The 16,779-nt window shown below is 42.1% G+C and overlaps 1 protein-coding gene across 2 annotated transcripts in view; it reads left to right on the top strand.

The window, feature by feature from the left end:
- Positions 1 to 16,285, top strand: part of ARHGAP20 (Rho GTPase activating protein 20) — a 63,839-nt gene extending 47,554 nt beyond the window's left edge. The window contains exons 9-15 of one of the 2 annotated variants that reach the window (XM_055702969.1): positions 47 to 229; positions 4,677 to 4,855; positions 7,818 to 7,979; positions 9,392 to 9,501; positions 10,411 to 10,600; positions 11,089 to 11,200; positions 13,522 to 16,284. In XM_055702969.1, coding sequence (XP_055558944.1) covers positions 47 to 229; positions 4,677 to 4,855; positions 7,818 to 7,979; positions 9,392 to 9,501; positions 10,411 to 10,600; positions 11,089 to 11,200; positions 13,522 to 14,582 — 1,997 coding nt within the window. In that variant the 3' untranslated portion in view covers positions 14,583 to 16,284. Of the gene's footprint in view, positions 1 to 46; positions 230 to 4,676; positions 4,856 to 7,817; positions 7,980 to 9,391; positions 9,502 to 10,410; positions 10,601 to 11,088; positions 11,201 to 13,521 lie in introns of both variants that reach the window. The other variant, XM_055702970.1, reaches the window with a different exon arrangement.
- The last annotated feature ends 494 nt before the right edge of the window (positions 16,286 to 16,779 follow it).

Below are 16,779 nucleotides of genomic sequence, written 5' to 3'. Positions count from 1 at the left end.
TCTCCAGTCAATCCAACACAGATTATTATGATTTCTCTTTGAACAGGACATGAATATCCCTTTGGAATTAAAATGAGCCACATTCGTGACGCTATGCCCCACGGATCAAAGCACTGTGCCTGCCCCAGGCAGCTTCAGGGGTCCTTCTTGACAGAGCAGCTGCCCCAGGAGCTGCAGTGCCAGTTTGTGCTGAAGCCAAGCCGCCTGGCTGTGTGCCAGCAGCTGAATGGTATGTTGCCCTGCTCACCCCAGCATCGTTCACCCACAGCCTGGCTATCTCTCTGGCTCTGCTATAGAAAGCAAACGTGCTGGGGTGGGGGCGTGGTGGAAAGCCAAGAGGAGCATGCAGATGTACCTTCCAGCTGCACCGGGGATTTTGCAATGTAGCTCTCCCTGATTTCAGTGTGCTGTTGTATGTGTGTCATCTTTGTTAAGTTACATTTTGACAAGCTGCCTGTCAAATGGTTGTTCTAAAACCAGGAAAAGAAAGACAAGATCTCTCCCCTGCAATTTTTTGTAAGTTTATTAGCTGAGCTTCTCTCTGCAGCCCTTGCTATGCTCTGTAGCAAGGCAGAGTGGTTTTGCGGTTCAGAAGTCAAGGCTTGACTTCAGCACAGAATTCCCATGCAATGTTTGGCAGCATCTTTTATCTCAACAAGGTACTTAGGACTGCACACCTGCCTTACAGGGACCCTCACGCGGCAAAGCCTAGGCATGTACTTGAGTATCTAGATGAGGTGAGCAAATGCAACTTCTTTATTTCAGTTCTTTTTGAGTAAATGAAGACAGTAATGTTTTCTTCTGCTTTTGGCCTTGGTGCTGCAAAAATAGGAGCACCAGCTCTCTGTTTTGCACTCTCTTGTCAATGACACAATGACTGCTCTTTGTTCATGAGTAAAATGAATGAGATATTTACAGGATTGGGCATTAGACTAAAAACTCTGTAGGCAAGGATGCATCCCATGGTATGTTTTTATTGTGCTTAACACACTGGCATACTGAGCTCAGTTAGGAACTCTGCCCTACTTCACCATTAATGACTGTATAATCAAAAATAACATGCACACTGTTATCCAGTGCACTCTCCAATAGCTAAGATTTCCCACAATATACAAATAGAATCCATTTGTAATGTTGTTAGAAATTAAATATAGTGAGGCTATACCAGTGTCTGTTACAAATTATTCCGGAAATTGATTGCATTTTATATAAATTAATTTCCTTTCCACACGCCTTCATCACCCCCTTCCCAGTAATTTGTATCATATATTACTTCATGGCATATTTTAAGAATGAGGCAATCTAGCAAAGGGGTGTAATTAGGTTTACAGGCCCCGGTTGGCAGCTGACGTTGACTGGCAAGAGAAAATATAAATGCAAATCAGGCCTGTAAAGTTCTAATGCAGATGTGTTGTCAGTGGTGCTGTGCAAGCCACAGGAGGGGAGGGGAGGCTGGCTCTGGGGCAGCGGAAGCCTGCGGCAGCCTGCATGTCATGCACAGGGACTGCACTAAGTGGAGAAAGAGCCTTTTAGGCCATTCACCTTTCCTACTTTCACCAGACAACACCTTTTAAAGTGATGTATAGGTCTGCCGGCTTGCAAAACAGAGTATCTTGCATACAGCTCTGTTCATTGTGCTCTTCCCAACTCCCCAACTCCTCACTTATTTTAGTTTCAGAAAATGATGAAGGGTACCTGTGTGCAAGCCAAGGCTATGATCTGGCTTTGGGCTCATCTTCAGATCAGCAAGCCCAAATCTATGTTCTTAGGTAACCACTAGACGCGCTACCACATACAGGGCAAATTGACAGGGAACAGCGTCTGTAACCCCACATTTCACTGCCAGACATGCTGTGCTATCCTCCCTCCCATCACTTCCCTGCACTGATACCACTGTGCTGGACATGCTGTCCCTTCTGGAGGCAGCAAGGAGTAGCTGCCCAGTTGTACCAGCATGCACCGTGGTTAGAAAGCATTGTAGGTGTTGACAGGCAGAAATGACTGATAACTGGCCATCATGTGAAGTAAGCAGCTGTGTGAACACTAACTGTAGCGGTGTAGTTGCAACAGCTGACCTGGCAGGATGGTTTAAAAAAGTACAGAAGAATTTACTGTGTGGAAGAACTGGAGCGTTCCTGTTGCCTCTCCTGCAGCCTTTCAGAACGTAATAGGAATACTAGGTCGCCTACCCGTTAAACACAGCCATTAAGTGATGCTTATGAGCATGTCTAAAAAGTATTGTAAATACTGATTTGTTTGAAGTTTAACTTGAAAGAGCCGACTGCTGTCATTGGCTAGCCTGTAATCCAAATTATTATTTAATTGTCTGTTAAAATAGAAAGCAAAATTTCAACAGGTTGGTCTCAATATAGAAAGGAGGTCTTTGAAAACTGTTTGGCAGTTAGGAGGTTGATCAGAAAGGATGTTACAAGTTAAATAGATCTCAGGCTTTATTTAGAAGTTTCTGCTTAGTTTGCAAGAAGTGGAAATGCCACTTGCACGCCTGGGACACTATCTATAAATAGAAATTCCCTGCATGTAAAATATAAGCAGAATAGATGGCTGCTGTGAGCTCTGAGCAAGATCTGCACCCAAGGAAGTATTGCTTTTTTTTCTGATTCTGGCCTAGAATAATCCGCCAGAGCAAGGCTCTTGTATGGAAGTACTTCTGCGGAGCAATAATTGGCATCTGTCTTGGCTGAGAGCAGGCCGGGCTTCTCCTAGTGGTGTACCTTTGCACAGATTCAAGAAAATAAAGTATACATCCTCCCCTTCTCATCTGCTCTTTACCTTAAGACTTTTCAAATCCTTAGAAAAGAGGATATGAAAATTCTGGATGAGTTTTCCTGTTGTTTCATGAATGTTAGTTTTGTAAGTGACATGGCATTTCATTGCCATACATCAGTTGTTGGTTTCGGCCCTGCTATGTTGAAGAACGCTGATTTCCTTCCTGTCCCAGGAGAGAGCTGCAGTTAATCACAGTTACCCCTTGCTCACGTTGTCAATTTGAGACATGGCTTTTAGGAGCGGAGCAAACAGTGAGAGACTAAGAAAAGTTCCTAATTTCAAAACCTTATTTTTTCTACTTCTGCTATTCCTTGTTCTCCAAAATAGCATTTCTTCTTAATTTTTATTTCCACTGAGATCTACAGGTTTGCCAGAAAAAATCACCAGTATTTGCCATTGTGTCAGTAGAACTCCAAGTGAAGCAAACCATATTCTTGTGCTAATATCCAGTTCATCTTAAAGAAAAAAACCCAAACATTTGAAAGTTATAGGTTAGTTATATTCTCCCAAAACATGACGTGTCAAGTAAAGCTTTAGACGCTGCCAAGCTTGTATTTCATGAATCTTTGGACTCCTTAAAATTTATATCCTCCTTAATTTTTTTTTGCAAAAAGAATTTTTCATCAGGCTTTCACATTCATATGTTCACATTTTGAGTTACACTGTAGCTTTTTATCCTGTAAGCCTCTAATAAAAAGTCTCCCGCCCATTCCCAAAGGGAGCATGATCTCCTAGAATGGAATGGCATATGATGAAAATCACTATTTGGGCTAAAAAGCAAGTGTAGTGAAGTACAGGAGAAAAATTCTGGTATTATACCACAATCCTTACTTCTGCAAACCTTTCTTCTACCCTCTGCCCTCTAAAACAGCAGAAAGCAAAATGTTTGGCTGAGGGAAGAACCACTAACAGAAAGGTGCATAGGGTAGGCAAACAACTAAATCAAAGCTGACTTTCTTTGAAAACATCTAGAAAAGGAAAAATATATCAGAGTAAGTTTTTCCCAGTTAGCACTTTCAACATAAACAGTCTCAACCCACCTTTAGCATTAGCCTGTGCTGTTAAGAAGACTTTATATTGGCTGATGTTGAGAAAGGTCATACAAAACCCCCTTTTTTGTATCCCAATACCATTATTTCCTTCTCTATACACTGCAAATAAGAGCTTCAATTAGTGGTGCTCTTTAGATAACTCATTAAATATGTTAAAATCAATGAAGACAAAAGGAGCCCATCAGTGTGTTGGCAGCATGCTGAAATGCCATCTGGAAGGCATTGATTAAAGGGCAAGCACCATCCCTGGGCCATGGTCAGTAAATGCTTAGAGCGAGGACACTAATGATACACTTGCTTTGTGGAGAAGAGAGCAAAGGTGGCGAATTTTCCTGGGCTGAAAATGTCTCACCCCATTAGCTGATTCTGTGGTGTTACTTGTGGGGAGAGTGGGTGCTCTGTCTCATTACCAGGGGAATTAGGATGCCTCCAGACAGCAAGCCAAGGTGAGGGTGGTGGTGTTTATGTATTATTTTTTTTCCAAATAAAATGTCTGTGGTTTTGCACCTGTGGGTAAGAAATGAGTTATTTAGCACAGTCCAGCTTGGTGTAAAGTCAGCGGGCTGAGGTTTGCCATCCTGCACTCAGTGCTGACACTGTGGTCCAGCAGTGCAGTGCAGATGCTGGTGATCCTCTTAAGAGCATGGGTAAGGCAGCACATTCTCCATACACACATGCACAGGTATGTGTATGGTGGTTTAGGCTTAGCTGGATGCCAGGGAGTTGGTTGAGTTCATGACATTTTTTCCTTTGAAACCATAGTAACCACCGCAAAACAAATACTGGAATTAGAATTGAAATGCATTTGCTCTAATAAATACCTTTCTCTTCCCGCAGACTTAAGCCAAAAGTCATTTAAAAGGAAAAGATCTATCATAAATTGGGCTTTTTGGCGTGGCCCAGGCACTCACTTGGACAATGCACCCCTCTCCTCAACATCTGCTGCTCCTGGGAAGCTCTTCGGCCTCTTGCTAACAGCCATCTGTGAGGATGACAACCTGCCCAAACCCCTCTTGGTGAGTCCCAGGCTCAGGGCTGGCTCTTACAGTGGTGGAAATTCTTTGTGTAGTGAATGAGAACATGGGGACACTTTGTAAACGGGACACTGAAATTACCCAAGCAGAGCAACCAGAAGGAAACCTCATTTGTGGTTCTCAGCAAGAACTTTGGTTTTTAACATATGCTGTGGTCAGGCCTGGTTAATAACAAACAGCTTGAGAAATGTATGTGATTTGTCTGCTGCTCTGAGCTGTTTCTTCTTTATAGCCCACACTGGAAGGCTGGTTCCCTAATCCTCACTTACTCAGTGTAAATAAATGCCACGTTCACACACACTTTTTAAACCACTCCAAAGATCTCTGTAAAATCCCCAACTCCATAAATGTGGCATCTACTGTCCCATACAGACAGCCTGCGTGTGCATACAAACGCTACCTGCCCTTAAGCAGACAGTTTCAGAGCCTTTCTTGAAGGCATCCCACAGCAGGCAAGCACTCTGGGTCCTCATTTTTGATCTGGCAGCACCACTGCAAAAATAGGTGGGAAGGTGGAGCCTGTAAGAGCATCTTTTCATCCTGTCTCAAGGGAGCACTAATGCTGTGGTTGCTCACAAAAACAGTTCAGGAACATGAAAAATGTTGACCTAAAGCCCATTCTTAGGCATAATTAAGGCAATTGTGTGGCATTTTTGGTCAGGACTGAGGGCTGCCCTGTTATCAGTGCAGCAATTGAAACATGTAGGGAGTGGGAGTGAGCCCTGCAGGATTGAGCCCCTCATCCTAACAACCCAACTTTCGGCTGGAACAACTTGCCAGAACCTCACTGAAATCAGTGGGTTTACACCAGTTTACAGGAAGAGATGGTTTATCTCCAAAGCTTGTGCTTGATGCGCTGCTTTAGCACTGCCTGGGTAGTGAATCATACCAGGAATTTTCAGGTCTTTTAATAGTGTGGGTTTGTTATTTTCTTTTGAGGGAGAGGTGTGCATTTTTATCATTTAGGTTATTTAAATAAGCCCTCCAGAGATGGACTCTGGAAGAACCTGGTCCCTTATTCACTCTATTTGAGAGATGAGCCAATGCTGCATTTCAGAAATTTCTCCAAAACATAAATATTAACGAATTTTTATCTGAAAAAAAACCCAAAGTTACTAAGCATAAAATCATAGCTTGGTAAAATTTGTGCCTTGAATCTCAAACACTCTGTTTATGCTACAAAATATAACTTACTTTTGATTTCATGCAGCAACTCTGGAGAATGGAATACTGCATCTGAGGGACTGTGTGGGATTTACCTGCAAAAGAAGGAACATATCAGGGATGAATGCTGCAGGCATATTTGATACCTCTGCTTCAGAGCTTCAAACTTGCTTTCACAGCTGAAGGGCTCTCTTTTAGCCATTGCCACACTGAATTGTCTTACACCGTTAGCTTAATTCATATAATTTTGTCTAGGTTTGCTACTTTAAGAGGGACTTCCCAGTTTTTTCTTGTGGGTATTTTATGTAAAATATATTTTCAAAGCATTTGCTTATATGCTAAGATCCTGTGCTGTTGAACTCAGCTTGTTTTGACAGCAGAGCTCTAAACTCCTGGAAAAAGATGGCAATGCTGGCATAAATCCTGCTGCCATGAAGGTGCTCCTCCAAGGTGTCTGCACTTACATGAATGCTTGGCTTTCAACTTCTGCAAGAGCAAGAAAGAAACATCAAAGAAAAGTAGAAATAATAGTTTCCATTAGACTTGTTTGCACTGCTGTGTGTCAGGAAGACCTACCTTACAGCCTTGACTAGGAAATTCATCAAATGCCACCGCTTAGCTATCACTGTTACAGTAACTTGGTTTAATGACAAGAAACTCTTCCCCAGTGTACCCTTTATTGCCGTCTCTTTTGGTAACTTGGTCCTCAGACCACTGCGTGCATGTACATAATCCCAGAGACTGCCTGCATGCTTTTCTCCCTCAGAAGAGACAAACTTGACAAATTTCACATCACTTGGACCAGGCCTGGGTAGAGGTAACCAGCATGTCTGAGAGGTGACCCACAGGAGACAGCAGAGAATTAAGCAGCTGGAAAATATTATGTACATATTACCTCAGGAGAGGCCTCTGATTTCAGCATTTCCTTTTCTGCTCGTTTTCCTCTCTTATTTAGCAGAAGAAATCAGCCTCTCCTGTTATTTTAAAAGCTAAGCAGGAATCTTCTTGTTTTCCCTTTCCTTTTAAATATTTAATGTAGTGAGCTGCCTACCTGTTTATTCCTTTGCAGCTTCATTGGCTTCAGAGGAGCCGTGAACCAAGCTTTATTCCTCTCTGGGTGACCTCCTAGGTGGGAGCACCTTGCCCCGGAGGTGGTCCCACTAACAGCCCTGAGCTGTTTGCAGAGTACGATACCACTCACAAGAAGCAAAGGGGGTAAAAATCTGACTCTGATCTGCTGTAGAAGTGCAGGTAGATATTAACAAAGCACTTTCCAGCTTAGATAAAATCTCATTTTTTTCAGACATCAGGCATGGAACAGAAGTCTTCATCTCTGGTCGGTGATAATATTGAACACACTGATGAGCAGTGAGGGTCTCATATCTTCCTGCAAAGCGGTGTCTGGCTGAAGCCGCTGTCAGATGCAGAGCTTTGGATTAGGTAGACCACTCTCCTTTTCCCATACCACAATGTTTATATATTTAAATGACTTGGCTAAAACTTGCATAGATCCTGGAAGATCATGGAGGAGGTTAGTGCTCAGCAGTGGCAGCACAGTATTTCTGAGGGGATGTTTTCCAAAATCAGTGCCCCAGACCACAGCTTTCCTGTGCAGTTTGGTTTGGCTTGGAGGGTGAGCTTTGACTTGCGTTCGCTTTGTGAGCTTTTTTAGGACTCAGAGCTTTTCACCTTCAGCAGAACTGGCAAAACTACATTTTAATGGCACTGGACATTAAAAGATATTTCTGAGAAAGCCTCTCTGCCTTTTAATGTTGTTTAGGACATGCTTTCCCTCCTTTACCAAGAAGGTCCGTCCACTGAGGGTATTTTCAGACGCTCTGGAAGTGCAAAAACCTGCAAAGAGCTCAAGGAGAAGCTTGATTCAGGTGCTGAGGTGGACCTAGCCTGTGAATCCATATTTGTGACAGCATCTTTGTTTAAGGTATGTGAAGAACATTCCTTTCCCCCTTTTTGAGAGCAGCGCAGATCCTAGGCACAAACAAGTAGGACTTCTCCCAGGGACAGGCCCAAAGAAGATTTGGTGGGCTCAATTAAGAAGAATGGACTGGCACAGTAACGTTGTGAGGATCTCCAAAGGGGGTTTCCATTGAATTAGGATGGAGGAGAGGTCTAGCCAGCTTATTTTGCTGCCAGCTTTCCTGAGGTCTCAGCTATAACCTGGTCTCTCTCTGTTATAACCTGTTACTCTCTCTGTCTCTGCTTAAAGTCAATGAAATACTAGAAAAGCAGATTTGCAGACCTGTCTCCTTACTCATTGGTAATACCCTACACTACATATCCTAGTGAGTGTATAGTGTTGCTCAAAATATTTGGGTTGATTTTCCCATGCATTACCTTTTCTTATAGACTTGTATGTTAAAAACAATGTTCCTTCTGCAAAAAGCACCCCAAGAGTTCATTAAAATTTCAGCTACAAGGAGGATCATCATATTTCTTTTTCTTGTTTTATTGCAGTGCATCTCTTTGTGTGTAGTTTTTGCTTAAAAGAAATAGTAATCTCCATTCTCAAGCAAGCAGTGGTTTGGTGGAATATTTTTATTGGAGAAAGCCATTCCTTTTGCTATGGGTGAGGAAGCACAATTACTTTCCTACTGGTGGATTTATAACATTCCTTTAGGTCAGGACAGCTGCACCATGCAAACTGCTGGGGTGCAATACTCATCCCATGGTAACGGTTTCACTGAGGGGGAACTGCTTAGTGTTTATAACAGTGAAGAGTTACCACATAAGAGCAAATGTGTTATTCATGGGCATCATAGCTTCCCTTACCCTAGCTTGTTTGGGAAGCTAGGATATGGGCTTCTTCCCAAGTTGCAACAACTTGCCTGCCAGTGCTTGAGGTATTTAGAAAAGGAGCAGCAAGACTACCCATGACCAGTGTAAGTACTCCATTACCGAAAGGGACTGATTAGAGGAAGGAAGGTGGGGGTGCCTTGGAATGCTTATGGTCTGGAGATATTGAAGCTTGTCACCTAAGGAGAAGAAACAGGGACTGAAGATGAGGTGAAGTGATAAGACAGATATGCAGCATCAAAATTATTGGTCCCACTGCAGATTTTTTAGTTCAGCAATAGCAGATGAAGTTTCCAAATGCCTCTATTTTGACAGGGAAGGGTGAGGAAGGGCAGGAAAATATTCACTCTAAGCATAATCCAAAGTACTTCTTTATCTCAGGTGATTTTCTGCTGGTTTTTGTTGCTGTGTGTAACAAGATGCTTGTCAGCCAGTGTTATCCTACTGATACATCCTCTTGTAACTGCGTTCTTATTCCTACTCCCTCCCTTGCTCCAGAACAGCTGTTCATGCGTTTTGTTCTTCTTTTCTCTTGGTAAGGATTTTCTTCGCAACATCCCAGGTAGCATTTTGTCATCCCAGCTCTGTGATAAGTGGGTCTCTGTGATGGATCAAGGAAATAATGAAGAGAAGATAAAAAGCATCCAAAGGTAGAGTTACTTATATTCTCTGTATTCTTTTCCTATGAATTTATATCCCAGAAGGCAGAATCCCAAATCTTGAACCTACAATTATTTTTTTCCTTTAAATAGATGCTAACAATATCTTCATGTATGACAGATCATTGAATATATACTTAAGCGATTGCCTCTATGGGACAATTTTCTGACTCTGTTTTGTCCTGCTTTTCTGCCTTTGTGGATATCAGTAAACAAATGAATATCCTCTCATGAAAAAATGGTATTTATAGTATTTATAAATACACTATTCAAGACCTGCATTTCTGCCTGATACCAAATCCAAAATAATCTGCAGGGAACTTTGAGATCCTAGGTGAAAGGGTAGTTGAAATCAATTCCTCATATATTCCCCCTCATTCATTTCAAATTTTAGTGACTTTTTTGAAGCCAAGATGGAACTGTGAATGAAATACAGGAGCATAGCGACAAGGGAAGCCTGCACCCTTGCAGGTGATACAAAACAGAAAGTGGGCAAAACTTATGTCATGGGAAACAGAGCTTGGTGCACTAGGTGACCTCACGTGTACTTACATACATATATACTTATGGCAAACTGAACTGTTTGGTTAAGTGAATAGTGAATTATGAGGCAACTTAGGTGAAATACAGTTTCATGTCATACATTGTACTTGGTTCATTAGTTTGACAGAGTGTGTTTTTCATTATGTGTTAGGGTGTTCTCTGTCCTTCCAGAAAACTGCTAGGAGAGGGAAAGCAGCTGAACAAGAACACCTCTTTGACACACTCCCTAATTTAATTGGTGGACCATGTTACGCTCTTTCTGTATTTTCACTGTCTTGACTTGTGTGTATCTATGGAAAATGGTTTTATTTTTGTCCAGTCACTAATTTGAAGAATTAAATTTGTGTATGTTTTCAGGTTAATAGAGCAGCTCCCCAGAGCTAATGTTGTTCTCTTACGTTACATCTTTGGAGTACTGCATGGTATAGAAAGGCGATCTGAAGAGAACCAGATGAATGCATTTAATCTGGCTATCTGCATTGCACCTAGCTTGCTCTGGCCTCCTGTTTCCTCCACTCCTGATATAGAAAGTGAATTTACAAAAAAGGTAAGAGACACTGCAGTGTAGTAAAAACCCAAACCAACCTTCATCCTGTTCAACCAGGCTGTTGATTATAAACACAAAAACAGTCAGTACCTCTTTACATCAGGACTTGTCCACTTATCAGGGTTCTAGAAACATTCGTTGATCCATATTCATAATCTGCCTGGAAGAAGGGGAGTGATATCATAAAGCTATACCGAGTGTATTAGCAAAGTGCTACTGTCATCAAAAAGATCTCTGGTTGTGGTAAACCTGGAACAGGACAGAGTAGAAATGGAAAAGATGTATACCGGGATGCATCCTGGGACATTTTACCTGGGCCTATCTGTTTTCCTCTCAGGCCCAGGAGATCAGGAGAGGAGTTCCTGGCTGTAAGGGAGCACATCATGGATGGGCAGTTTGCTCCTGTTCCTCATCTGTATGGTGAGCTTGCCCTGAGTGGAATAATGGAAGCTCTGACAAGACATCTCTTTCCCGTTGCTTTGTTGCAGATTTCTAGTCTGGTACAGTTCCTCACTGAGAACTGCTGCAGGATTTTTGGAGAGGAAATTACCTCCCTCTTTGGAGAAATACTGATGACATGCAAGAGAGAGAACAGCTCAGGTAACAGATGATGTTTCAATCCTGTTAGCTAAACTCGGCCAGGCAAAAGATCAGTATATTCCATGGAATAATGCTGTTCCCTCTTTATGTGGTGTTCCCAGATACTGCTGTTCACTGATTCAGCTTATCATAGACCTGGACCTTATCACAAAATGCTGTTCCAAAGAATCCATTTCTCCTATTCCAGTCATCTGAGGCACTGTGTTAAAAAAGGGTGGAGGGGAAACAAAGAAAAAAAAAAAAGAAAAAAATCTGGAGAAGGTTTCATCTCAAGTCTAGAATTTTTGCCCCAGCCTATGTTTTCCCCGAATAACTGGAAGTCAGTGATCAACAATATAATAATAATTATTGGTTATAATGGTTGCAGTCCAGCTGTCACACCGTTATATTAGGGTTGAAAGTGTCTATTCTTCATCATCAAAAGAGAGCTCTCCAGAGTTTCAATGGGACATCCAGATTTTGCTACTAGCACAGAAAAGTCATGGAACTGGTGACTGAAAATGTCTGACAGACTAGTTGGCAGAACATTCCAGAATATCATTAATGCTCTTTTTCTCTCCAACTATTCTGTGATAGTATTGATTTTTACAGGAGTTTTGGGCCTCTCCTTAAAATATTTCTAAAGCAGGGTTTCTGTAAAATAAAATTTGGCACAGCTGATCTATACTAAAAGTGGTAATGGCACTTGCTCTGGCATGCCAGACTGACTCAGTGTGGCTGTCCCAAACTCCTCATGCTCTGCCTCCAGTGAAATTGGTGAAATCCAGTGAAATTTGGCCTGCCTCCTCCCCAAGAGTGGAAGCACATGGGATCTGCAGTGCTAGGATGTGCTACAACTCAAGAGTTCAGACCCACAATAGCTTACAGCAACTGAACAAGTTTTCAGGCATGCACTGAGGCATGGGGACTGCCCATGCGTGAACTCTGCTACAAATGTGAGATAAGTCAGCTTAGCACAGCCCAGAGCAAAAGAGATTTAATGTAATTCCAATTATCGCATATACAGAATAGGGCCCGAGTGTGCACTGCTCAGTGGAAATGAGGTGGCTGTTTAAACTGAGAGTAGAACTTTCTTCATAGTGTTGCTCTTAAAGATACTGTAATTCCTGGAAGACCCTAAAAGTACAAAGTATGCCCCATTTTCTTCATTTCTCTAAAAGAAGGAAAGAAAGGTTAAATGTTGCTTTCAATATTCATTAGCAAAAAGAAAAACATAAATTACTGGTTGAATATACTGTATATAAATTATTGTTTATAGCTGGATTGCCTAGCACTAAACATTCCACGCTTAAAAAAACCGCAAACAAACTACAAAAAAACCTAACCCTTATTTGTGCCTTTATCATACGTTTCTTGACTGAACTGCAACTTAGCATTCATTTCAGTTTTTCTACTTCAAAATAGGACAGTAACTTTTTCTGAAATTTTTGGCATTTCTGCCTGAAGAATCTTTAAAGGGCAAATACTCCTGAGAGTAAAGGATACTTAGAATCATAGAATGGTCTGGGTTGGAAGGGACCTTTAAAGATCACCTAGTCCACCCCCCTGCCATGGGCAGGGACACCTCCCACCAGACCAGGCTGCTCACAGCCCCATCCAGCCTGGCCTTGAGCACTGCCAGGGATGGGGCAGCCACAGCTGCTCTGGGCAGCCTGTGCCAGGGCCTCACCACCCTCACGGTAAAGAATTTCTTCTCAATATCTAATCTAAATCCGCCCTCTTTCAGTTTAAAGCCATTCCCCCTTGTCCTGTCACTACATGCCCTTGTAAAATGTCCCACTCCAGCTTTCTTGTAAGCCTACTTTTGGTACTGAAAGGCTGCTACGAGGTGACCCCAGAGCCTTCTCTTCTCCAGGCTGGACAACGCCAACTCTCTCAGCCTGTCCTCACAGGAGAGGTGCTCCAGCCCTCTGATCATCTGTGTGGCTGTCTTCTAGACTCACTCCAACAGGTCCATGTCCTTCTTGCGTTGGGGGCCTCAGAGCTGGATGCAGTACTCCAGATGGGTCTCATGAGAGTGGAATAGAGGAGGACAATCACCTCCCTTGACCTGCTGGTCACACTTCTTTTGATGCAGCCCAGGATACAGTTGGGCTTCCGGGCTGCAAGTGCACATTGCTGGGCCATGTTGAGCTTCTCACCCACCAACACTCCCAAGTCTTTTTCCTCAGGACTGCTCTCAATCCATTCTCTGCCCAGCCTGCATTTGTGCTTGGGATTGCCTCTAACCGTGTGTAGGACCTTGCTGAAAAAAAAATGCAGCTGCTTCTCAGCAGGGTGGTTCAGTCACTGGTATGTTAACACTTGATTTGTCCTTGCAGATGCTGTTTCTCTCCATCTGAATGACTCTTCGTATGACAGCCTGGAAAACGAGGCAAATGATGAAGCTGACTCTTCTTCTAGTGACTGGATTAAGAACCGAGATCAGGATAACAGGAGCAGGGAGTCTGTCTTCACTCTGAGTGATGGTGATTCGGAGCAGACAGAGGTAGATGAAATCCAAAGTAAAACCAAATCGAAACAGTTGACAATTTCTGTTGACGTACACCGTAAGTTTTCATCACAAGAAAACTCAGAGAATGAGTCTCTCTGCTCCAGTGCACTGGGCTGCTCTTCAGCAGCCACCTCAGATGCTCTCAAAACCTTGAGGAGGCACAGGCGCTCCTCAGAGCCTGCAATTGGCCTCCTCGCTTCCAACTTTGCCCGCATTGGTGATGGTCATGAGAAGGCAACACGCAAAGCCAGCTGTGATGTTGTCCTGTTTCATGAGGATGAAGACTATCTCCGTCAGCTTCGGTCATTGCAGATGGAAGGGCAAAAGCTTATCAATCAGAGCTTGATTATAGGGATTAACGTTGGTAAAAGTGACAACACAAACCAGAACGTTGAAAAGAAAGACTTGTCCCATTGCCTCCTGCCTCCAATGCCAGAGGGATTAAATATTTGCTCAGGATTTAGCTCTTCTAGCCTGTCTTCTCCTGGGACATCTCCATCTGTGTCATCAATGAGCTCTCTGGACAGTGCTTTCTCTCAGTTTTCAGACCAATCTGTGTTTACCCCAACTGAAACCTCCTCCCCTTTTGATAGCACTTTTCAGCCGCTAAAGAAACCTGAAGACACTGCCGCTGAAGCAGATGATGACTATTTGGTTACACCTACCAAGGTGCCACCATGTCCACAACCTACCGACGCTTTGGCTGAGAGGGGCTCAATGGAGCTCAACAGCAGGCCAGCACCCCTGAAGCCTACTGACGGAGTCGACGGCTATTTGATTAAGCCTGACATTCAGCCGTTACCTCTGAGAATCACAGGAAGAGACAGACTTCATGATCCAAGATCAAAGAGGAGGTCTAGAAGAGCATTACAACAATCCAAAGTTTGAAGAGACTGACCAAAGCTTTTTTGCGGAGGAATCTTAATGCTTAAAATAAACACCATAAAGAAAATGCCTTGGGTTTTAATGTGTGTTCATTTTAAGTTTAATATCCAGGTTGTTCAAATGTAATTGAGCAGTTCCCAGATTCACAGCTTTTCTTTTTTTAGGAAACTGTCTGAGTAATGTTCCCACATAAAGCTTTGCAAGAACATTGTAAGAATAATAAAAATTGCTAAAAAACAAGCAAACAGAAATCTCCCCAAAATCTGGATGGGTCCCAGAAGGAAATTAAGAGCAGCACCCTGTTCTCTGAGCCTGCCAGGGCAGCAGGGTGCCTGCTGGGCCTCTCCCCTTGACCACTCGTGTGTTGAGCCTTGCGGATGTGAGTCCCAGTCCTTTGTGGTTTTGATGTAGTGTGCAAAGTCAGCATAGATCTGTGGTACTATACTACTGTTCTGAAACTGATAGGTATTACCTTCATTGTCCTCCAAGGAATAAGTGTATTGTTTTCTGTATGTTTATAAGGTATGTTCGATAGGTGTAGTTATTTCTTTCACACTGCAAAGGAAAGAAAAAAATAAGCTCAAAAATACGTAAAGAGAAATGCTGAAGCTTGTAACTAACACCTCGCAACTCTGTGTGTTTCATATCTTGTGCTTCGTTGGCTTGTTCTTTTTGTGTTTAAGTTGTGAATAGTTTCTTAACACTGCTGTAAATGGCATTATGTATTATTGCAAGCAGAACACATGTAATTTTATTATGCAGCATCTAAAACATCATATAATATATTAAAAGTAATGCATTATCTAAATGCTTTGAGTTTGTATAATATATCCTGATAAATTTTGCTATTATATATGTTCTGAAAAAAATGTGTATTTTTGTACTTGCAAAAAACTGCTGCTAATTTTACGAGTTCTGTTTTGTTGTTACAGCACTGATATTGATGTATATGCATTCAATGCTATATATTAAATATTATTTGTTATGTCATAAATTCAATTTATATTCTGTGTAAATTTTTTTAGGTCAGTTCTACAAGCTATTGCTGAAGCAAAAGTCCCAGTGATGCCACTGCAAATCTTGCATGAGGAAGGACTGCAGCATTTTTCCTCCACTTTGGGTGGCATCATTCATACTGTATGTCATCATCCTGTTGACTTTTATAAATTCTGATAATATTCAAACAATAGTTCCTACCCTTTTGCTCTTCATCTAGAAAGATGAGGGTGTTTTCAGTTAATGGGATGCAGTTAACGACATGGAGGTGCAAAGAGATCTTCTTAGGTAATAGGTATCAGGGTTGGAAGCAAGAAAAGGTGGGGAGCAAGACACTGGATGAGAGCAAGATTTATTCTTTAATACTGGCAGGTTATAGAAGAAGCTAGAAGGAATGGCAGGGCTAAACTAAATACATCTGGGCATGTGTGCATGCATACACTGCTTCTGAAATTGCATTGACTTATTCATTACCTTTCCATTTTCAAAAGCCCTCCCCCGCTGCAGTTTGGTAATGGCCAGTTGTGGAGTTTCAGATCCTATTCTGCTTAACTATGCTCTCGTAAAGGTGCTTATGCTCCTGAGTCACTACACATTTCTAAAAAATGTAAACGCTGTCCAGTACACTAACCCATTTCCAAGTATTATCAGCATTAAAGGTTTTTTTCTCTGTATCAGACAGAATGGATACTCTCCAGCAGATTGAGGAGGGGGTGGGTGAGGGTGGGGGTGTCTGTTTGCAAAGCAAGAAATACCCTTACTTGAAAATATGGAATCAGAAGGTTATTATTTTTGGCTCTAATCCTGCAAACGTCGTAGCTGTAAGCAGAGCTGCATTTGTGGAGACCCACGTAACGCAATAAACCATCATGGACTTAGAACTATACTAGCATGTATAATTCTGTGCAGGCTCAAAGACTTCAATTTGTTATTTTTTCATCTTTTTCATATTCAGCTATTTTAATAAAAATGGTAATACACAGAATCTGATCTGTAATAGTCACCTTCCAGAGGTAAACCCCTTTGTATGTATTTTGAGACCTGTCATCTAGCAGCCCTACATATGCACCTCCTTTATAAAAAAAAAAAAAAAAGATGCTATTTTGAAATAAAACAGCTACTCTAAATTTCTTTTCAAAATGGTAAAAAGGGTATTGCTGTGCTGCCAAGATTACATCAAGTAGCAAATGCTGATTCATTGCAA

This window comes from Falco cherrug, chromosome 2 (assembly GCF_023634085.1).
Source record: "Falco cherrug isolate bFalChe1 chromosome 2, bFalChe1.pri, whole genome shotgun sequence".
Lineage (NCBI taxonomy): Eukaryota > Metazoa > Chordata > Aves > Falconiformes > Falconidae > Falco > Falco cherrug.
The sequence above is the reverse complement of the archived record's forward strand: the minus strand, read 5'-3'. Positions and strand labels throughout refer to the sequence as shown.